This window comes from Monodelphis domestica, chromosome 3, assembly GCF_027887165.1.
Source record: "Monodelphis domestica isolate mMonDom1 chromosome 3, mMonDom1.pri, whole genome shotgun sequence".
Lineage (NCBI taxonomy): Eukaryota > Metazoa > Chordata > Mammalia > Didelphimorphia > Didelphidae > Monodelphis > Monodelphis domestica.
Window position 1 is genome coordinate 53,085,819 of NC_077229.1, and position 24,270 is coordinate 53,110,088.

A 24,270-nucleotide genomic window follows, 5' to 3' on the forward strand; every position below is an offset into this window, starting at 1 on the left:
CTTCCTTCCTTCCTTCCTTCCTTCCTTCCTTCCTTCCTTCCTTCCTTCCTTCCTTCCTTCCTTCCTTCCTTCCTTCCTTCCTTCCTTCCCTCCCTCCCTCCCTCCCTCCCTTTCTTCCTTCCTTCCTTCCTTCCTTCCTTCCTTCCTTCCTTCCTTCCTTCCTTCCTTCCTTCCTTCCTTCCTTCCTTCCTTCCTTCCTTCCTTCCTTCCTTCCTTCCTTCCTTCCTTCCTTCCTTCCTTCCTTCCTTCCTTCCTTCCTTCCTTCCTTCCTTCCTTCCTTCCTTTCTTCTTCCCACCTTCCCTGATTCCCTTCCTTTCTTTACTTTACCTTTCATCTTAGAATCAATACTGTGTATTGCCCTCTAGGAAATAGGGTTAAGTGACTTGCCCAGAGTTATACACTTTGGAGGGATCTGAGGTCAAATTTAAACCCAGAAACTCCTGTCTCTAGGCCTGACTCTTAATTCACTGAGTCACCCAGCTATTCCCTTCTCTGTTGTTTTCTAAACATGGGATCAAGGATTAGAGATTACCTTCCATCTGCTCTAGGTAAGAGATTTGTCCAAGGTCACTCACTTAATAAGTGGCAAAAGTTGGATTTGAATGATTGTCTTTTACCTCCAAATATAATGATTTTTCTATCTCAACTCTTGTTTATTGGGAATTTTCTTTCGGTACTCTGGTACCCAGAATTTTAGCTAATCAACAAAATGGAGCAATTTCTCTTGCTGTGACATCATTTATTGATTATTAACAAATAAAATTATTAGTAAAACTATTAATAAAGGATAAGTCAACCATGTGTCGCTCTGCACAGATAGAACCTTCCATCTATTCTGCATATATCTAATCTTGCATGGACGTAGTTAATTTCATGCTTTTCCCACTATGGTAGCAAGAACTGTTCTTGCCTCTCTTTGGGCCTTCTGTGCATAGCACAGTGCCTGACACACAATAGATGCTTCATAAATGTTAACTGACCCCCATCTGAGTGACTCAGTTCCCAGACAGTACTAGCATTCATAAATGTGAGGTAAATACTATAAAGTATTAATATTAATAGGAAATAATTATAAATAATTTACAGAATACAATTCAGAATGCTATCTTTTCTTCCTTTTTTTTTTATCACTTACCTTCCATCTTACCATCAATACTGTGTATCAATTCAAAAGCAGAAGAATAGTAAGGGCTAAGCAGTAGGGGTTAAGTGACTTGTGCAGGGTCACAGCTAGGTAGTATCAGAGGCCAGATTTGAACCCAGGTCCTCTTGTTTACAGATCTTGCACTCTCCATTGTGCTACCTATCTGCTCTTCCTAGTATGCTTTTTAAAAAAATCCTTAACATCCATCTTAGAGTCTATAAGGTGTATTGGTTCTAAGGCATGGGGTGTTAAATGACTTGCCCAGAGTCATACAACAGGTAGTATCTGAAGTAAGGTTTGAACCCAGGACCACCCATCTCTGGACCTAGCTCTATGTTCACTAAGCCACCTAGCTGCCCCTAGAATATTGTCTTTATTGTCTTTTCTAAGCTGACTTGCCCATTCATTCAATAGATCAATCTTATAATGAGTTTTGGAAGGGTGCCAAATTGATTAGATAGGTAAGAGACTGATTCACCTATTTACTCACTCATTCACTAAATGTTTACTTAGTGACTGTTCTGTGCTAGGTTTCCCTGCTGATGTTAAGGGGTTACTCAATGAATAAAACAACTCCTGCTCTTGAGAAGTTTTAAATATAAAATGGGAAGATAAGACAGATGCTTAGGATATGAGTAAGAGGTAGAAAAGTGTCATAAAAATGATATAGCATTCAGGTAGAGGGAGAGAGCTTGTGTAGAGGCTGTTGTTCTTGTTCAATTGTATCTGACTGTAATAATTAAAATTTGGGTGGCCAAATGTAATTAATCAAATTAATTAATTAATTAATTAATTAAAAATTTAGATTAACAAAAATAATAATGGTTAAAAAAGAATTGTTGTGGTCGCCATTTATAAAAATTAAAGTTAAACTATGTACCTGTAGACTGTGGGTAGCTTTATTTACAGCAAGGTAGAGATATTAGAGTGGAAAGTATAGGAAGGAGATAGAAAAATATCACCTAGATAAAAATTACCCTAAGTCCTATATCTAGATCCTCAAGCCCATGAATTTGAATCCAAATCCGAATGCAAATCTCACCAGAATTCAAATTCTAGATCAGGAAGCTGATGCTTAAAAACTTCTGAGAACCTTTAGCACACATGAGACCAAGACTGCCAAGATTCCCACCAGAGCTCATGCTTCCTAGGCTAAAGGTCACCAAGAATGAAGAACTCAAGAATTCACCAAGCGTAAAGAGAGCAAGAATGAAGAGGAGAGATTCTTTTTCAGGCTCCCACTTATATACAATTTTTCCATCCATCAGCTTACTTCCTCACACCTCAGGAATCAATCACAACCTATCAATTTGCCTAGCACTGGGGTGGGGATTGGGGGTGTCTGAGTGTAAAGTGCTCATGGCCTGTTAGGGCATAAACTTTCTTTGTTAATGACTTACTAAGTATTAAGTAGGGATACTTTAAGTTCTTGATTGATTAACTTAAAATAGACAAAGGGAATACAAATTCTTTCACTTGACTCTTTGTGTCCCCAGTTGGGGGTTTCTTGACAGAGATACTGGAGTGATTTGTCATTGCCTTCTCCAGCTTATTTGACAGATGAAACTGAGGCAAAAGGGTTGAAGTAACTTGTCCAGGGTCATGCAGCTAGGTCTGCCATTTCTTTCTTCTTCAGCTCATTTGACTGATATATAAACTGAAGCAAACAGAGTGAAGCCACTTGTCCAGGGGCACACAGCTAGTATATGAGGCCGGATTTTAACTCAGAAAGATGCATTTTCCTGATTTCAGGTCCAGCTAGGAAATGGTAGTCAATGAAGTAAGCTCTCTGGAGGGCAGCTAGGTGGTTCAATCAATAGAAACCTACAGAGGCAGAAAGACCTAGATTCAAATCTGGCCTCAGAGACTTTCTAGCTCTGTAACCCTGAACAGGTATTTTAACCCCATTTGCTTAGCCTTTACCCTTCCATCCTAGTTGTTAGTAAGACAGAATGTAAAGGTCTGAAAAAAGAAAGAAAGAAAAACACTCATCTGTTGCTCCAGATGAGTAAGTTTTCCATAGTTTGAATGAATGTATTATTATGTAAATTTGGCAGAACTATTTCAGCGCTTTTTTGGGGGGCTTAAAGGTATTTAAGAAAAGTTTCTACAGTTGTCTAACATGTATCAGAAACTCCACTTTATCATGTTTTATACTTCCAAAGTGATTTAATCATTTGAATGATGTAGATGAGTTTTCACCTTTTCATCAGCCTCTCAACATGAAAAGCAATAAACTACCCTGTCACCTAAGTTGTCTAAATATTCACAAGTTAAAAAAAACCAAACAAACCCCCAAAACAACTCAATCAGATATCCGCTACAAACTTCATTTGAGAATAATCTGTGAAATGAAGTACTAGGAGTACTCAGCAACATCTTTTCTAGCATTTATACTCCCTGATTGTCATCCTCTCTTCTTCAACCACTTTATTTGTGACTCCTAGTATGAAGTACAATGTGTCAATGAGAGTCAATTTTAATCTGATTGTGTTACCAGCTCATCAGTTATAAAAATAACGATGGCACTGGGAATAAATTATTAGTGAAGCATATTCACACCCTTCCCCATCACAAGGAAACCAGCTTTTTCTGTTGTGCTTCCATCAATTTACACATATTGCCTTCACCTTTGTTTTCAGTCCTACTCATTGTTGATAACACAGGAGAAGGAATAAATTTATTGGAGAAAAATCTGACACTTTAAATGTGATGCTGAAGAGTTGTATTTGGATGAATCAGATATGCTAAATGGATGTTGGTTTCAAATCAGCCCTAGTCTACATGCTGTGGAACTTTTGTTGACTTGAAACCTTCGTTTAATTAATTTTTCTCTGTATTTCCAGTAAGCAAACCTAATACATGCAGGGAACAAAACGTGCCCTATGCTAAATTTGACTCTTCAGCAAATAGAATTTTAGTAAGGTTCTAAAGCATTAAAAAACTTGGTAGATTATATTTATGATTTGGTTGAAATGAGAGAAAAATGACAGGCCTTTATTTAAAAAGAAATTGCCTCCAGGCATTAAGGAATATCTTTATTACTAAGCTTTGGAGAGTTCACAAGAATGATGATAGCAGTTATTGAACTAGCTATGCACATTTGACACTGAGCCCTCTCATGCTTGTGGATTTAGATAAAATTCCATTTGCTACAGTAATCTTATTCTTATTACTTTCCTGATAGTCTTCTGTAATAGAATTCAGGTAACTGATCCTTAATTAGATTGGATTCAAATGGCCTTATCTCCCCTGCAAGACTGTAAGCTTTTGGAGGGAAGGGAATTGCATGCTCTACATTTGGCTGTTATGGAAGACACAGTTCTATGAATCTGCCTTGAAAATGTGAAGCTGTTATTGTAACAGATCCTTCTGAAAATATGTTTAAGCTTTTGATCCCTGGATATGTAATGGAAGAATTTGAAACTGGGACTTTCAAAGAGTTCCCAGATTTTAGAGTTAGAAGAGACTTTGGTGGTCATGTAGTCCAACCAGTTTTAGGGTTGGAAAAAATTTCAATGACCTGTCAGGTAATGATCCAGGCTTGCTTGAAGACCTAGAATGAGGGAGAGCCTGAGCTAGCTATTCCACTTTGGGAGAGCTCTTATTATTAGGACGTTCTTCCTTATATCAAGCCTAAATTTGTATCTTTGCAACTTTTCCCCATTGTTCCCAGTTCTTCCTTCTGGGGCAAAACCAGTCTTTCTACATGATAATAGTTCTCATAAATCATGAACATAACTATAATTTTCTCCTCTCATCCTCTCCTCTTTTCCTTTCTCCAGCCTAAACTTCCATTGTTCTTCATTCATAATGCAGTCAGCATCTTCATGTGGTATGATGTTCATGTCCTTCACCATCCTGGTCCTCTACTCATGGATATTGACTATTTTACCAATGCTCTGGCACTCAGAATGACTGAATGCATTATTCCAGACGTATTCCTACCAGGAAAGAATACATTAGGACTGTTGTTTCCTAATTCCTGGACTTAGTCTCTCTTAATGCAACCTAAGTTTCAGTCTCACTGTTGATTCAAATTGACTTTGTGGTCCCCAGGTGTGTTTTGATGAGCTGTTTTCTACCATCCTTTGAGAATAGACTTGAGGCAAGAAAACCATTTAGAAGGCTTTTGGAATAGTGAAGCAATGTGGCCAATGTGGATCTTACTTAGGGTAGTGGCTATGTCAGTGGAAAAAGAATATGAGAAAATGTCATGGAAGTAGAATTGACAAGATGTGGCATTTGATTGGATGTTGAAGGGTGAAGGACAGTGAAAAGTAGAGGCTATCTATGAGATTATGAACCTGTACAACTGGGAAAATGGTGGTACCTTCAACAGAAATAGCATAGTGGTTAGGATTAAAATTATTTCAAAAGAATGGTTTGGGGTGGGGTACAGCTAGGTAGCTCAGTGAATTGAGAGCCAGGCCCAGATACAGGAGATCCTGTGTTCAAATATGACCTCAGACACTTCCTAGTTGTTTTGATTAAAACAGGAGTCAGTCCTAAGATTCTAATAACATTTATTAGGATTATTAAATAGATAGAAGATGAAAAAGATAGAAAAGGGTACCTAATCTAATTTTTCCACGTGGTTCCTCTGGCAGACCCTAGCACAGAAGTTTGTAGGGAGAGTGCTAGAGACAGAGAGACCCTGAACTTCCTGCTTAACCCTTTATATAACCTCCTGGTTCCCCTACTCCTGTCCTAGCATTCACAGTCACTTTAAGGCTGATGCCAGATATGCAGGTAGTTGACAGGAGATGATGTCACCTGTGTGACCCCAGAAATGGGGGAGGAGGATAAATTTCCTTCACATACTGTGTGATCCTGGGCAAGTCACTTAACTGCCATTGCCTAGCCCTTACCGCTCTTTTGTCTTTGAACCAATATAGAGTATTGATTCTAAGATGGAAGGTGAGGGCTAAAAAAAAAGGGAGAGAAAGATTTTGGGTAAGAAGATCAATTTGTTGATTAGGCTAGCATTATAACTAATAAAGTGTTAGATCAGGGCCCTCTTGATAACCAAAGACCCTGATGCACCTCAAGCCAGATCTGTTAATAGAGTTTTAGAAGCTCATTATTCAGCTCTTCCCTTGACCTTCCCAAGACACTTCTAATTGGCAACTAATTAATTAGGAGATGGTCCAATGAACCCTCAGCCCTTCCCCAAACTGATAGGGAATGGTTGTTACCTTGGTCACATACTAAGGAAAAGCATACTTGTAAAACAGTCCTGTTAGCCAGAATTTGTGAAAGGAACACATTCCTAAGGACAAAGAAAATGCATAAATTTGTAGAATGCGGGGCAGCTAGGTTCTGGGTTCAAATGTGACTTCAAACACTTCCTACCTGTGTGACCCTGGGCAGGTCACTTAACCCCCTTTGCCTAGCCCTTACTGCTCTTCTGCCTTGGAACCAATATACAGGATTGATTTCAAGATGGAAGGTAAGGGCTTAACAACAACAACAATAAAAATTATAGACCAGATGGTGCTTGAGGTCCAAGACTTTGACTCAATTTCCCTTGATATGCAGGGATTGGTGTCTTTCTTTTCCATAACTCTGATATATAGCATATAATATACATATAAATATAGTATATAAAAATAAATTATCATCTGCAGATTTTACAAAAATTATCAATGCTGCCTTTATTGAAGTCATCACTAAACATACATACACATATATATGTTCACATATATCAACATGGAAATATAGAAATCCCCAGTTTATTTAATTTGAGTGTGGAAACCCCAGGTTTTGACCTTGTCACAGGAGAGGTTTCCCCCTGAGGGAAGGTCCCTGTTCACCAGACAATGGACATCCACTTCAGCTTTGGCACAGCTGGTAGCGCATCGGTCTCACAAGCTGAAGGTCCCGAGTTCGATCCTCAGAAAGAGGGGGTGACATCCTGGGAAAGGCTTCTGGAGACAAAAGAGCTACTTGAGTTTGGATGGGGTCTACCTCCCACCTGAAGTAGATGTCTATTGACTGGTGAAGTGGACCCTTCCATCAGGGGGAAGCTCCTGGGACAAGGTCAAAACCTGGGGTTTCTACCTCCCAACTAAATAAACTGGGGACTTCTAGATTTCCATCTTGACACATATATGTGTATGTGTGTATATATATCACCACTGGGCAAATCATAGATCACTGGGAAACCTTCTTCCAAACTAACACAAAGCCATTGTTCTTTTGTTCCATTCAGCCATTTCAGAGTTTGTCTAAAATTGTATTGTTGTTTAGGTGACACCTTATTTTCTTTTCTATTGCAATATCATGAGAGATTATATCAAAGGCATTGCTAAAATCCAAGTAAATTATCTCTGCTATGTTTCCTAGATCTGCTAGTTTACTAAGCACCTTATTAAAAAGAAAATAAAGAAATGAAGTTAGTCTGACATGACCTGTTCTTGGTCTTTTATGCCCTGTTCTTGATGAAACCATGTTTGTGCTTTGTGAGCAGTGTCCTTTTCTAGCTATATATTCTAGAATTTTGCCTGGAATAGAAGTTAAAATCTCTGGCTACAGTTAGTTAATTCCATTATCTTCCCTGCCAGACTGAGCATAATTATGCAGTTATGCATTGCTTTTAAGCCCTGGTTACAGGGGAGAAAAAAAAAAGAACCATGTCATTAAAACAAAAAACAATCCACTGTTAGCCTTGCCAGATCTTTGGTCTTAGAACTCCTAGGGGTTATAATTTGGCATATTTAACTGAATTTAATTCTTGTGCAATGAAGAAAAAGCTTTATTAATAGTGTTGATGTAGCTTCAGTATTATTCCATATTTTAAAAAGTCAACTCAACTTAGCATCATAGGTTAGAATTAGAAGAGAACTTTGTGGTCTGATTTTACAGGTGAGGAAAATGAGGCCAAGAGGAGTTTAGTCACACAAGATTAAATGTGCAGATCCCAGTTTTGTATCTGGATCCTCTTGATTCCATGACATGCACTTCAGCTTGGTTAAAACATTCTATTGTACCTCGAGATTTCATCTATTTCCAGGTGTGGCCAGAATACTCTTTTATTGTAGTGATCTGTGATTTAGCCCTATGCTATTTAATATTTTTTTTATTGTTGATTTGGATAAATGCATTGATGGCACCTTTAGAAAATTTGCAGATGTCATTGTCCAGTTTCTAATGATCTCAAGGTGGAGACTCTGGAGAGATTATGGGGAATTCTGGGAAATACCAAGGACTTCTAGGGATTGAAGTCCTGGGTTCAAAATCTCCAGTTATACAATAGGTTCATAATCTCATAGATAACTTCTACTATTCACAGTCCTTTACCTTCCCTATTTAATTAGATGCCAAGTCTTGCTAATTCTACCTTCACAACATTTTCTTCCCTCTACTCACACAGCTACTGCCTAATAGAGATCTTCACTGGCCACTCTCCTTTATTATTCCGATAGCTTTCTAATTGGGTTTCTTGCCTTAAGTCTATCCCCAAAGGTGTGGCTAGAAAACAGCTCATTGGAAAATGTGTTGTTGTTATTATTATTTTTATTATTACCTTCCTCCCTGGAGAATACTTCTACTTGGGAAGGCCTTTATTTCTTTTGTGTAATTTCCTGATTTCTGGGCATCTGACAAGAGCCCCTTTGGACCTGAATATGTATTAAAAAGGAGCTGGTTCTTCCTGCATCCCTAAGCCTGCTTTTGTCATCACTGGATGAAGTACCTGACTAGAGATATGAAAATTCACTGTATGGCTTTTTTAGACTCTTCTTCATTTCCTCCTCCCAGGTTGATCCAGTGTTTACAAGTGAAGTGAAAAGCCGAGTGAAAAGGTAAGGGGACTGTTTTTTGCTACCTGCTTGAAAAGAGAAAAATAGTGAAACCATCTTTTCAGCTCTTTGAAATAGCAACAGAAAAACCAGGCCAAGGTTTATCTCTTATCATCATAGGTTTTACAATAGACAGCAGGAGAGAGTCTAATCAGCTAATCTTAAAAGGTAACTACACAATTTAGGCTTTGAATGTGAAATTTTCTTGGCCTCACTATCTAAGTAGAACTTGGAGCCCTTACCTTTCCCGCCTCCATCAAGTTCTTGATGAGAAAGAAATGCCTAAAGAGGTTTCCCCCAAAGAAATCTTAACTGTAATGAGTCACCATCCTTATACAACTTTCTCTACAGAATAATGATACAAATAATAATAATAACAAGTAATAATGATAACAAAAATTATGATAATATGTAGCTTTTATTTATGTAATGGTTACTATGTGCCAGGCAGTGTGTTAAATACTTTATACATAGTATCTTAGCTGGTCCTCACAATTCTATGAAGTAGGCACTATTATCCTCCTTTTACAGATGAAGTGACTTGTCCAGGGTTACATAGCTAGTATGTAGGTCAAATTTGAACTCAGGTCTTCCTGGCTCCAGGTCCATGCTTTCACTACTGCACCATCAGCTGCACTGAATGGATCATAAGATATGTTTACTTACTGATCTGTGATATTTTCTACAAAAGATCAATATCTTTTTCACCCTTGCTCTCCCACCCCTGCAAGAAAATAGGTGATGGTCTTCATGACATGCTTGATTTCTAGGGCAGCTGGGGTGCAATTGATGGGGGAGATGCCTCGAGAAGATCTTCATGCCATTGTGAAAAATTGCTTCGCTGTTGTGAATAGCTCCATTTCAGAAGGCATGTCGGCTGCAATTCTGGAGGTAATTATATATCGCTTGACTGTTGAATGTGGAAACCTGAAATTGCCCATCAGTTCTTGCCGTATTTATAGAGGTGAAGTCTTTGTCAATAAAGCTCTGCTCCTTTCACAACCAGGAGGGCAATGAGGTGTTTTCTGGAGTCTAAAAGGAGCTTTTTCTATAGTTGATACTTTTAATATAAATCATTTCATTTCTTCTTGCCACTTCTCATTTCAAGGGACAAAATCAAATAAAACTAAGCATGTGTACAGTGCCCTTCTGCCCCTGCAAATATCTTTATTTGGGAAGGAAGCAGATTTAAGCGAGGTCGGCGCAGAAACTCAGACATGAAAATGGCTTGTTTCTGCTAGAAATCTCCATCCTTTTTTCCTTTTCTATCCCTACTTTGTCATCTCAGAGATGGTTAATCCAGTGCTGGGGAATGGTATAGGGAAAATATAGGCAAAGAATAGTAGGTTGGGAAGGGAGAGACCTAAATATCTGCCTAAGGTTATCCACGATATTGTTAGATTTAAAGCAGAAGGCAAGGAAAGGCTTCCCACTGGTTTAAGTTTCTTAATTTTTTTTTTATGCCCATCTAGACCAATGACCAGCCCCTTTGGGAAAGGCATGCCAGAGACTATTAGGTTTCTGGAGACGATGCTCAGGATGTGAGAGGACACTCTTGTAGCTTTGTTGAAGGTCTGATAGGGGTCATCTTTGGACCTCTCCAAAGTTCTCACATTCAGTCATGATATATTATAATATAGCTACTTCTACATTGGCCAACTTGCTCACACTAAGGATCACCCAACCTTTATTTTGTGAGACTCATCTTGTAGGATTACCAATGCTCTCCATTTGGACTCCAATAATAGAATCACCATTAATAAGCCAGGAGAGCAGATGATGGACAGCGCATTATTGGAATTAAACAGTTGTGCTCCTAATTAGTGCCACAACCTTAGTAAAGTGACTTTCCTATAGAAAAAAAAATACATATTATGTATCTATATATTTTATATCTAACCCAAATTTCATCAGTCAGAAAGTCATATCTTATATAATAGCATATCTTAACCCCAAACAAGTAGCTGCACCAATCCCATTTACTTAAAGGTTTCATGTAAGCCTCAGTGTGACCATCTATGGAAAATCCTTTGGAAACCCTTAGATGCTACAAAAATTACAGTCATAATTATTATACCTTCAAGGGGCAGGGTGGAATCACCAGTATTTTTCCCATAACAATCATTTTCCATGCTTTATTTTTTAGTACAACATGTTCTAGTATTGTGGAGGGTAATCTCAGGGTGGAAGGTCCTTAAGTCATTCCTGATAATATCAGCAGTTATTCTTCAATGGGTATCAGATAAATAAGCCTTTCACTTTAGAGTCTTTCCAGGACTGTGCCCAATTTAATATTATACATGTAGTATTTTGTTTTAGGATGTAACAGCACATGAACCCTAGTTTGCTCATCTTCTCTAACCTACCAAAGAAAACTCTCAAATATTCCTTAAGTTGGTTATAAAAAATGTAGTAGTATAGTAAAGCACAGTTCCAAAAAATTAAATCATCAATTCTTAGTGCTTGATGGGACCCTAAAGGATTTGAAGGTGAACTTCCCACAAATCCGTCTAACTAGTTCCCTGAGGAGCATTCACCTTTTGTCCATAGGTATCCTATTTTCTGTTTCACTAAATGCATTTCTGGCTGTTATATCTCTAGTTTTCTTTTATAGTTTCCATTATATCTACATCAGGCCTTGCTGGGTTATTATTTCATCACAGATACTTACGCTATGCTTCTGTTTATTCAGCTGGATGCCAGTTACCCTCACAATAAGATCTGAAAGACATTTTGTTGTTTTACCAGAGCTCACTGTTCCTAAAACTGCACAGAGTTGAAGCAATAGGGGAATTAAAAAAAAAAAGAAGCCCAGTTTCTTTTTTCCCCCTACGTGGCAGAATTAACTGGCATTGTTCATATGATATTTTCCCTGAATGAGATTTCTTTTAACAAAACAGAATGGAAAAGACAGAAGCAGTCCACCCGTTTCCATCAGTGGAATGATAGGGGAAATGTTCATAGCTCAGAATCATTTGGTGTTTTGGTTTTCTCCCTGGATTCACTTATCACTAGATAGTAAGCACTGATACACTTCAAAGGCCCGTAGCCTAATGCTTAAGTCTTTACTGTGTTTTGGAATTTGCTTTTCAGCTGTAGCTGTTGATATAAAAACATTTAGTTACCTGTACTAACTTTGATAAGGTATGTTCTTGCAATAACAGTCCTTCGACTTTCCTTGAATTGTTATTTTAGGCATAAATATATTTACTCTTTTCAAAAATCATTTTTCATTCTTCTGAGGGAGTGGGGTGGAATTCTCTGAGTAATTTGCTAACATGTGTGTCACATGACCATCCACTATCTTTTCAGTGGAATAATGTAGTGAATTGCTGTCTAACTTCATAGCAAGGCTATTTTGACTACCTTGAAAAGCTGATATTGTGTTCTTAAGCAAACTCTTACACTCAGAAGTCTTACACTTTTAATTAAATTAAGTCTGAAAAACTTAGGAGTATACAGAATTAAAAAGAACTTACCTAGAATGGTTAATCATTGAAGAAGTGTTTCGTGTGTGTGTATGAGAGAGAAAATACATATATATATATAATATATACACCCACATATAATATATATTAATATAATTATTATATATAATATAATTTATATATTAATATATAATATAACTTCTGAGGGAAGTAATTTCTTGATTTTTCCATTTTATTTGTATGTGTATGTGTATGTGTATGTGTGTCTTTTAACCCTTACCTTCTATCTTAAAATCGATATTGTAAAGATTAAAATTTGGGGGATACTGAGGCAGGTAGAAATTAGTTTCTCTCTGCAAGGAGTATTATATTTTTAGAGGTTTATTGAACATTAAGGATTAAAGAAAATACAGGATAAGAAAGCACGTGTCTAGGCCCAGGGGCCTAGACAACCTCACCTACATTATGAAAAGAGCCGAGTCTGCTTGCAAGCAGAAACAGGAAAAGACTAAGAGCCTCTTCACAACCAGGTTAAATACCCTATCTCGCTCTCGGCCCAGGTGAGAATTCAGTGATATTACAAAGCATTCTGGGGAAGTGGAGCAAGGACTTCTGGGAATTGAAGTCCTGGATTTAAGTATCCATTTTTATATCATTCAATATTGTTTCCAAGGCAGAAGAGCAGTAAAGGCTAGGCAGTGGAGGTTAAGTGACTTGCCAGGGTGACCCACTACAAAGGGTCTGAGGCCAGATTTGAACCCAGCATCTCCTGTTTTTAGGCTTGGCTCTTAATCCACTGAGCCACCCAGCTGCCACCCCCCACACCCTTTACCATATGTTTTGAAGACACAATAAAACAATATAAATATTTTTTCTTTTTCTCCTTTTGAATTGGGGCTCCATTTATTGGCCTCAATCTATGGATGTGTTTTCCTTTCAATAGCAAAACATGAATTGAGACAGTTTCCAATCTGTTGTAATGTATAACTGAAAAGTTTCACCTTGAAAATGTTGAGATAGTCAGGTTACATGACTCCTTTTGAACTTCCACTCTTTTTACATGGCTGCCAGAAGCCTTTTCAGCATTTGCTTTGAATTCAGTCTTTAATGCATCTCTTTCTGCTTTTGCATCAATCTGGGAATAGCGACTGTAGCTTAGTCCAGCCCATCTCCCGTAGGCCACCATGGCTGCGGGGAAGGCGGGCAAGGGACAGAACCAGAGCAATAGCAATCTTCATTTATTTTTTTTTCTGTTACATGTAGAAAGTTTTTAGAATTATTTTCTCTCATTTTAGGAATCAGATTTTTCTCCTTCCCTCCCTTCCTCCAAACCCAGGCAGCAAATAGACGGATATGGGTAATACCAGTGCTTTCATGTAATACATATTTCCATATTGCTCATGCTGTGATAGAAGACACCTAGCACACATACAATCAAAATCTCATGAAGGAAATAAAGTGGAAGATGGCATGCAAAGCAATATAAATCTTAAGGAGCAGTGGGATACACACCAAACATTGAATTTAAACTTACAGAGCTTTGTGTGGCTCCAAATACTGGTTCTGTTCTTATCTGCTGCCAGCAAGATTGTTTTATCAAGCAAAAAAGGAGGGGCAGCGAATGGAAATCCAGGTGTGGACATGGGAGGTCCTGGGTTCAAATGTGGCTCAGGCCCTGGGTAAGTCACTCAACCACTGTTGTCTAGCCCTTACCTTTCTTCTACCTTGAAATCAATACTTATCAATACTTAATACTAAGATGGAAGGTAAAGGTTTAAAAAAAAAACCCAAGACCAAGCAAAAAAGGCATTGCCAAGAGATTCAAAGGTTTTTGCTCCTGGAAACTTATCTGGAGAAGGGAGGGGAAAAAAAAGAACCAATTTGAAGTTTTCACAGAATCATAGATTATCAAAGGCTTGGGCTGCCCAATCCAACCCAACCCTGACTAAGAAAGCACTTCTACATGGCACCCAACAAGCGGCTATCAAACTTAAGTCAGTTCAACAAACTTTTTATTAAATATATTCTATGTGCCAGGCACTATGCCAGGCACAGAAGCAACAGAGACAAAGATGAAGCATCCCCTGCCATCAAGGAACATTCACTCATTCATTGCCAGCTCAGCTGTGGTTTGATCAGACCATACCAATTAAAAGCCACGAAGGTGGGTGAAGTGAGGCCAAGCAAAAAAAGGGGAAGGCATAGATCATACGAAAACTGCCCTTAGGGACAGCTAGTTGGCTTATTGGGAAGAGAGCCAGATCTGGAGGCAGGAAGTCCTGACTTCAAATGTGGCCTCAGACACTTCCCAGCTGTGTAACCCTGGGTAAGTCACTTAACCCCCATTGCCCAGCCCTTACCGCTCTTTAGCCTTGGAACCAATACTCATTGTGAATTCTCAGATAGAATGTAAGGTGTTTCTTTTTTTTTTAAGGTTAAAATTTTTTTCTCTTGCCTAACGAGCAGCAAAAGTTGGAGTTTTATTGCAGAATTACACTTACGGGCTATTTATCCAGATTCCCCCACTTTCTGCATTACTCCCTACTGCCAAATTCTAGTAAATAAGTAGATTCTTTTGGATCACAGCTGTACACTAAAGGGACCATTCAGCATAGAGCCATAGTCCTGTGAGGAAATGGAATTTTAAAGTTATCCGCAAACGCAATTTGCTATTTTAGGATTATAAGGCTGGTTATCTCTGGAAACAAATTCTATTCCCATGATGAGAATTCTTTATTACGTGGAACTATCGATACCATATATCATTGCCAGAACAAAGTTCCTGATGCAAGGCACCAACCGAGCCACTTAATTTAACCATATTCCCTATGACACTGCCCAACAAAAGCCTGGCAAAACATGACTGCTTGTCCACAAAACAGGTTCATTCATTCCCTAACACCAGATAAACAGAGGTCAGCTATTCTTTCTGGGAGTAATCATTGCTGACGTCTCTGTAGCATTTCAAGGTTTGCAAAAGAATTTTTCATACTTTAGCTCATTTGTGTGTTTGAGTGTGTATGTATGCATAGCCTCTATCTGCCTCAGTTTCCTCAAATGTAAAACAGGGATAATAATAGCTCCTGTCTCCCAGGAATATTTGTAAAGCATTTGGCACAGTGCCTGGCATGTAATAAATGCTTTAGAATTGTTTGTCTCCTTCCTTCCTCCCATCCTTCTGTGAGTTAGGTGCAGGAGATCTTATTATCCTCATTTTATAGATGAAGAAATTGAGACCTAGAGACTGACCTGTCTTGCCGAAAGGTAATAAAGGAGTAGAATCAGAATTGGGAGCCAGGCCCTTTCATCCCATAACCTCCCACTTCTAGAGTAAAGCAGAATCCTTGGATAATATATATTAACCCTCACCTTCTTTCTTAGAATCAGTACCAAATAAAAGTTTCCAGGCAGAAGAGAGGCGAGGGGTAGGCAAATGGGGCTAAGTGATTTGCCCAGGATCACATAGCTAGGAAGTGCTGAGGCCAGATTGAATCTAGTTCTCCCCAATAACACACCTTTCATTCTATCCACAGTGCTACCTAGCTGCCCTTCTAGTATACTTTATTTTTATTTTTATTTATTTTTACTTTTTTTAAACCCTCATCTTCCATCTTGGAGTCAATACTGTGTATTGGCTCCAAGGCAGAAGAGTGGTAAGGGCTAGGCAATGGGGGTCAAGTGACTTGTCCAGGGTCACACAGCTGGGAAGTGTCTGAGGCCAAATTTGAACCTAGGACCTCCTGTCTTTAGGCCTGACTCTCCATCCACTGAGCTACCCAGCTGCCCCCTATACTTTATTTTTAAACCTTCTTCTGTCTTTGAAGCAATACTTAGTATTGGATCTAAAGCAGAAGAACAGTAAGGGCTAGGTTAAGTAACTTGCCCAAAGTCACACAACCAGGTAGTATCTGAGGCCAGATTTGAACCCAGGATCTCCTTTGTCCAGCCCTGGCTTTCTGTCCTCTGAGCCACCTAGCTGCCCCCTAGTATCCTTTCGATATGATCAACTGATTCCACCTATCATTCTTTTTTTTTTTTTAACCCTTACCTTCTGTCTAGGAGTCAATACTGTGTATTGACTCCAAGGCAGAAGAGTGGTAAGGGCTAGGCAATGGGGGTCAAGTGACTTGCCCAGGGTCACACAGCTGGGAAGTGTCTGAGGTCAGATTTGAACCCAGGACCCCCTGTCTCTAGGCCTGACACTCAATCCACTGAGCCACTCAGCTGCCCCCTCCACCTATTATTCTTAAGAAGGGAATGGTGCATGCTCAGTGAATGATGAGGATCATCCTTCAGATTCCTTTTTCGTTCTGTCTGCCTGCCAAAGAAACTAGTTTAATCCTCATGGCACTCATACCACTTGTACTAGAGGAAAATTACTCATCAGGGAAAGTAATGATGGTAATTAAAAATGTGTTCTCCCCCCTGTCAGTGAATCAGTGTAAAATGAACCCTCCGAGAGGTGGATTTTGTCAGTGTCTCTGCAGTAATTGTACTCAGCAAGCAGCTCTTGTCCGCGGACTCTCCAGGTTTCCAAAGCCACTAACACCGATTAAAAATTCAGGTGTCTTTCCACATGTGACAGGCAGAACATCTAAACAATCACCTAAGCTGCGTTTCTGTGATGTTCTGGAGTCCAGTCAACAGGAGTGAGTGCTTTTACAAATTAGGTTCTTCTCTCCACAAACAGCTCTTAAAATGATTGCTATCAGCCCACCCATCTTGTCTTTTTTGCCTCCTTACATCCTTTAGGCAATGGACCTGGAAGTTCCTGTGTTGGCAAGAAACATTCCTGGCAATGCCGCCATTGTTAAGCATGAAGAGACAGGATTATTGTTCTCCCATCCTCAGGTAATAAACACACCCACGCCTAACTAAATACGTCAATAAAAGTTTATTTCCCCTTTGAAGGGGGAAATAATAGTCCTTCTGGTCTATGTGCTTGCCAGTATGGGAGAGTACATTCATTGTTTGCCCTGGTAAGACGCAATGTTCATGGCTTAACCCATTCTGTGATTCAAAGCTTTCTATTAGGTTCACATGAACAGAGATGCTGTACTTTGCATCAGAGAAAGGTAGCTTCTAGATCAGCGGTTCTCAACCTCGCAATTTGTGGCAATGAGAATACATGATGCATATCAGGTATTTACATCCTGAATCATCACTGTAGCAAAATTACAGTTTTGAAGTAGCCACCAAAATATTTTTTGGTTTGGGGTCACCGCAACCTGAGGAACTGTATTGCAGGGTCACGGCATTAGAAAGGTGGAGAACCACTGCTCTAGAAGAAGATAACAAATAGAAAGTTCTATTTTAGGCTTCTAGACTATAATACTATAGATATGTCGGTCCTCAGAGGCCATCAGGTCAGACATCCATGTGTATTTTACAGTTGGGGAAATTGAGGTCCCAGAGGTCATATGTGCCCTACCCTTTCTGATTGGAAGGAACAAAAGACGAGATTTAAACCTGTAGTCTCTGACTCCAAATCTGGCATCCTTCTCACTGTAGACTTGTTTTAGAACTTAGAACTAAAAAAAAAAGAAAAAAAGGCACAGGTTCAGTTTATTAACCTGAAACTATGAGCCAAAGAAACACACAATAGGAATTAACCCTTAAAAATTACAATCCATTTAAATATAGGTATGATGATTATTTGCCTTCTGGATTATCCATAAGGGAATTTTAATCCCAGATGGGCATCCCTTCCCTAATTCCACAAAATAATCTTGGATTTCCTATCCTCAACACCTAGTGAAGTTTGCTCTTGGATGCAAACTATTTTCACTGAAAGTACAAGCAGAATGTTCTTAGGAAGGAAACTTTGCTGACAAGACAGACTCTTTAGTAGGGACCTAATAGACATTTTTCAATGGGGCTTTGCACAAAGCAAAGGACCAGAGACTAATAGGGTCTTGATTTCATGGAACTGCTTGTAAATTGTTTTGTTTAATATTTGGAAAGGCCTCTTAGGTCTAAAAGGTTTATGAATTGTTTTTGTCCATTACTGCATCACAGCGCATGGGCCTACCATGCCCAACGATAAAACAATGGGCTTGAAAACCTGAACTTTAATGGGGATTCTATGAAGCATGTCAAATGCTGGCCTTGAACTTACCCATTCCCTTTCTGCCTTTTTTTTTAACACGCCTTGAAAAATTCTTGCTAGACAGCAGATGTCTCACATAGCTCTTTGTAAAAGAGACATGATCATACTTTGCGTGTCACGGGATAGCAGCTGTTACTTTAAAAACAAATAAACCTTTTAATTAAGTCAGTGACTGTGCTTATATTAAAATTTAAACTAGGAAGCTCAGGTGAAATTTAGCAGTAATTTCATCACTACTACTCTTTTAAAATCACATTTGGTATATAAATAAATAATCTAATGGTTTCTGTGTTAGCTTTGAGGACTTTCATTTACAGAGATTTGAGCTTTCAGAGTTAATGTCATCAAAAGAAGTATTTTTAGAATTCAGGCTAAATATTAACTTCATAGCAACCACAGTAGTTTTTCTCCCACAATTCAATTTGCAAAAGAAGCCGGGATTTTATATATCAAGATGAGCCCACCTATACCTACCCTTCATCTACCTCATCCTCTCCTTTCCTGGAAGAATTGATTCTGTCAGTGCCTTCATCTCTCTGGCAACCCAGGGAAAAATGAGGGTGCTGAAGGATTTCTCTGCTCTTGAGTCTCCTTATCTTCAAAATAAGAATCAGGGGCAGCTAGGTTGCTCAGAGCTCCAGGAAGTCTTGAGTTCAAATGTGACCTCAGGCACTTTCTAGCTGTGTGAGCTTGGGCAAGTCACTTAACTCTTTATTTCCTATCCTTTGACACGCTTCGGCCTTAGAATTGATCCTAAGGAAGAAGTTAAAGGTTTTTGTTTTTGTTTTTTTTTAAGTTCTTTTCTTCCTTGACTGTAATGGGCACTTTCTTGCATAGTCCTACTTTTATGACTAGAGAGCTATCTGGTAGCTCAGAGGGTAGAACTTTGGATCTAGAATCTGGTGGATCTGCATTCAATCTCAACACTTAGTAGTCGGTGACCCTGGGTCTGATGCTTAACCCTTATCTGACTCAGTTTTCTCATCTGTAAAATGGAGATAATAATAGTCCCTATCACTTGTGGTTGTTGGTTGTATCAAATATGATAATGTTTGTAAAAGCTCTGTGCCTGATACATAGGTGGACACTATATAAATATTTATTCTCTTTCCTTCCCTCTGCCATTTTTCCTTCCTCCTCTTCCGTTCTTCCAAATACAGGCATTTCTCAACTTTCAACCTTCTTTTCTTCACACTCAGTCTCTCTGTGTCCCTCTTTCTCCATCTCCCTTTCTCTCTATCTCATTATCTTTCTCTGTCTCCTTTTCTTTCTCTCTCCAGGAGTATGACTGGCCACTGCTCCTTTAGCAGGGCCAGGGCAGGAGAGCAAGGACCCCTGAACACTTCCTTTCTTGCCATTTATATTGGGCATCATTATTACTGCTTCCAAACTCCAATCTCTTTTTCCCTTTAAAGCAATAAATCAGAACTGGGTCCTCTCCTGTTCTCCTCTCCCCATCTTTCCTGTGGAGCTGGGATGAGGAATGATTCTGGACCTTTGGAGAAGCAGGGAGGGCCACAGCATCTACTCTATCCCCTCTTCTCTTCCTTCCTACCTCACCTTTCCAGTAATTTCATCCATATTCATGGCTCAGCCTCTTTCCTAACTGACTTCTAAATCTGTATCCAAACCCTGACCTCTGTCTTCAGTTCTCTTTCTATGTTTTCATATGCCTCCTAGATGTCTGTTTATTGCTGTTGCTAGCAATTAAAATTCAACATGTATAAAACTGAATAAATCTTTCCTCATAAATATTCTTTCCTTCCTTCCTTCCTTCCTTCCTTCCTTCCTTCCTTCCTTCCTTCCTTCCTTCCTTCCTTCCTTCCTTCCTTCCTTCCTTCCTTCCTTCCTTCCTTTCTTCCTTTCTTCCTTTCTTCCTTTCTTTCTTCCTTTCTTTCTTTCTTTCTTTCTTTCTTTCTTTCTTTCTTTCTTTCTTTCTTTCTTTCTTTCTTTCTTTCTTTCTTTCTTTCTTTCTTTCTTTCTTTCTTTCTTTCTTTCTTTCTTTCTTTCTTTCTTTCTTTCTTTCTTTCTTTCTTTCTTTCTTTCTTTCTTTCTTTCTTTCTTTCTTTCTTTCTTTCTTTCTTTCTTTCTTTCTTTCTTTCTTTCTTTCTTTCTTTCTTTCTTTCTTTCTTTCTTTCTTTCTTTCTTTCTTTCTTTCTTTCTTTCTTTCTTTCTTTCTTTCTTTCTTTCTTTCTTTCTTTCTTCCCCTTACCTTCTATATTAGAATCAATACCGTGTATTGGTTCTAAGGCAGAAGAGTGGTAAGGACTAGGCAATGGGGGGGCATCAAGTGACTTGCCCAAGGTCACACAGCAGGTAGTGTCTGAGGTCAGATTTGAACCCAGGACCTCCTGTCTTAGAGCCTGGCTCTAAATCCACTGAACCACCCACCCCCTCTTCTTGATAGTGGCTTTTCTATACTCCTGCTCCTATAGAATCAAAAACATATTACTGGTGAATAGAGTTTCACACCTAGAGAGATTGGAGGTCCTGAGTTCAACTGTGACCTTAGATCCTTCCTAGCTGTCCCCATTGCTTTGCCCTTACCACTCTTCTGTCTTGAAACTGGTACTTATTATCAATTCTAAGATAGAAGAAAAGGGTTGAAAAAAAATTACTTATAATTAGTTTGACCTTCCTTCCCTCTTCTGCCCATATCTAGTAGTTTTGTTTGCAAAAATCTCACTCATTTATTTTCCTCCCTCCATTACTCTCATCACTTCTTTACTTTGGTACCTTATTACCTGCTGCCTGGAATCCTGAAGTAACTTAGTGATCTTTGTCCACACTCACTTTTAATTCTAGTGTGTCTGTCTTGTGTATTCCTGTGGATGTAATGTTTGATGGAGCATTATTATGTCAGTTACCCTGCTCAAAGCTTTTCAATTCAAATCCAGCTTCAGACCTTACTACCTGTGTGACCCTGGGCAAGTCACTTAAATCTCTGTTTGCCTCAATTGACTCATGCATAAAATGGGGATGATAATAGCACCTCCCTCCCAGGATTTTTGTGGGGATGGATCAAATAAGATAATTTTTGTAAAGTGCCTAGCATAGTGCAAGCACATAGTAGGTGCTACATAAATGATAGTTATTATTATGATGATAATTACTATTATTATTTTACTATATATACTATTATTATTTACCATTTTAGCATATATTACTATTACATTATCTGTAATTATTATTTACCATTTTACTATACATTGCTATTACTATCACTACTATTACTTTGCTATTTTAATACATATTACTATTTTTATCATTGCTATTATTGCTACTATTATTATTATTTCCCATTCTTCTCCCTCAATTCACACTCCAATCATTGAAATACACACTCTGCTTTCTCACCTACAATTCCTTACATGTAATTGTAAGTGGTTCCTTCTACCATTTGGAAAGGCCTCTTAGGCCTATGAAGTTTTGAGTTATTTTTGTCTGTTGCTCCCCAGCTTGGCATGTTTCTATCCCAGTGATCCTTTAAGGACTTTTGTTCTAGTCCTATACCCTTTACCTGATCTGCCCTTCTCCCCAGCACACTGCTGCCATTCCTTCTTTTGTCTGTATTACTGTAGAACTTTGACACTCTCCCCTAGTGCTTACCACAGTCCTCTGATCACTGCCATTTCCTGTTTTATCTTGCCCGCTAATCAGCACACTCCTAGAGGCCAGGGTGGTGGCTTAATCTTTCTTCATCTTTACCTGGAGCTTCATAAACATTCAGTTGAATTGAATCAATTATTTATAGAGCTGTTTGATCACACCCTTAATGGCACATTCATCATGTGTATCAGCAGTTAGTCTGTATTTGAAAGACTTTATTTTGGCAGTCTTCTTTTAAAACTTGTACACACCTACAAACAATAAAACCAAGTGTTTTCTTGTTTTTCCTTCCTGAATATATGGAGAGTCTCCATATATAAACGAATGGTTTTATGACAATGACAGCATTGGTTTTCCCTTTGCCCTTCTCTGTAATTTAGTCTGTTACACGTGTTCTCCTCTGGACATTTTCTACATAGAGTATTTGAACCATTTTTGTGGATTGAATCAGCAGGTAACAGGCAGTGTTGATTTGAGGGACATCACCATCCTCATGTGCTACCAAACATCAACCTTAACTATTATAATGGTATTGTGTTCAGTGTGTGTGTGTGTGTGTGTATATATATATATATATATATATATATATATATATATATATAAACAGGTATTAGCACATAGTCTAGTTTATGAACTGAGTAGAACCCTAATGAAATTGAGGATAGGTAAGTTTTCATATGGTGATAACTGGGGAAGACAATACTTTGATAGAACCATGATTCAAAAATATAGGTAATCTCCGTACCAATTGATTCATGTCACAATCCCTCAGTGATATCATAGATTCTAGATTCCAGACTGTAAGGGAGGAACCACAAAAATCATCTAGATCAATCTCTTTATTTTAAGGATGAGGAAACTGAGACCTGGAGATGTCATGTGACTTGCCCGAAGTCATACAGATAGTAATTGACAAGAGGTGAGATTTGAAACCAAATTCTCTGACTCTAAATCTCTGGTGATTCTTTTCATAAATCCTCCAGAAGGAAGGTACCCAACATGTTAGAGATGAGAGATTTCCCCCTTCATTCTTAGGCTCCCGAGGGATGACCAGTATAGCACTGGGACCATCTAGCATCTTTCTTTTACTTTTCACTATATCATTACTCCATCTTGTTCTTCACCCAGCCCACAGGGACATAATTCTTTGTCAACTATTAGTTTCAGAACTATTCAAGAACTTTTGGCCTTGTGGAAGTCAGAGTCTGTGAAGGTCTGGACTTGTTCCTTGGTTCATAGGATGTTAGAATATGTGTACCCCCCCCCCCCCATTCTGTTTTCATTCTCTGTTCTGTAGTGGAAAGGTTCTAAGTTCTTACTCTCCTCAGCATTATATTTCATGGCCAACATCTGTGGAGTTGAAAATTCTCTTTATGGGGACAGCTACGTTGCACAGTAGATAGAGAGTCAGGTAAGACCTGGGTTCAAATGTGGCTTCAAGCACTTCCTAGCTGTGTGACCCTGGGCAAGTCACTTAACTGCCATTGCCTAGCCTTTGCCCTTCTGACTTAGAATTGATACTAAGGGTTAAAAAAAAGAGAATACTCTTTTTCTCCATGTGGTCTCATCGTAATGACAGTGCTTTAAGATTTTCAAACTGCTTTACCGATATCCCATTTTATTCTTAACAATACTAGAGAAGAGAGATGAATCTGTAATGCAAATAAATTGGCATAATTATAAAAGTAATTCTGTTTGTTTTTAAGATATCTATAAAATAAGATTATTCTAAAAGCATAGAAAATATCATATATTGTACTTTTACTAAAAACCAATGATTAGGATTCACCTCCAACTCTTATGAAGTGGGGCAGTGGAGCAGCTAGGTGGCTCAGTAGATAGTCAGGTCTAGAGATAGGAGGTCCTGTGTTCAAATGTGGCCTCAGATACTTCCCAGCTGTGTGACCCTAAGCAAGTCACTTAACTTCTATTATCTAGTCTTGATCAGTCTTCTGAACCAATATACGGTATTGATTCTAAGACAGATGATAATTCCAAGAAGTAGGTACTATTATTAAATTGATTTAGGGGTGAGGAAGATGATGCCCAGCAAGATGAGATGTTTTGACTGTGGCCACATAGATTTTAAGTATCTGAGATTTTATTTTAGCCTCAATTCTTTGTTATTTATGTATGGGTTCTTGCACACAGAGGACACAAAATCAATTTTTATGAAT

General features: G+C 38.6%; 1 protein-coding gene across 2 annotated transcripts in view; it reads left to right on the plus strand.

The window, feature by feature from the left end:
* GLT1D1 (glycosyltransferase 1 domain containing 1) overlaps nucleotides 1-24,270 on the plus strand; it is a 126,639-nt gene that overhangs the window by 78,902 nt on the left and 23,467 nt on the right. For both annotated transcript variants that reach the window (XM_056821910.1, XM_056821911.1), the window contains 3 exons: nucleotides 8,907-8,950; nucleotides 9,718-9,838; nucleotides 17,128-17,226. In XM_056821910.1, coding sequence (XP_056677888.1) covers nucleotides 8,907-8,950; nucleotides 9,718-9,838; nucleotides 17,128-17,226 — 264 coding nt within the window. The remainder of the gene's footprint in view (nucleotides 1-8,906; nucleotides 8,951-9,717; nucleotides 9,839-17,127; nucleotides 17,227-24,270) is intronic.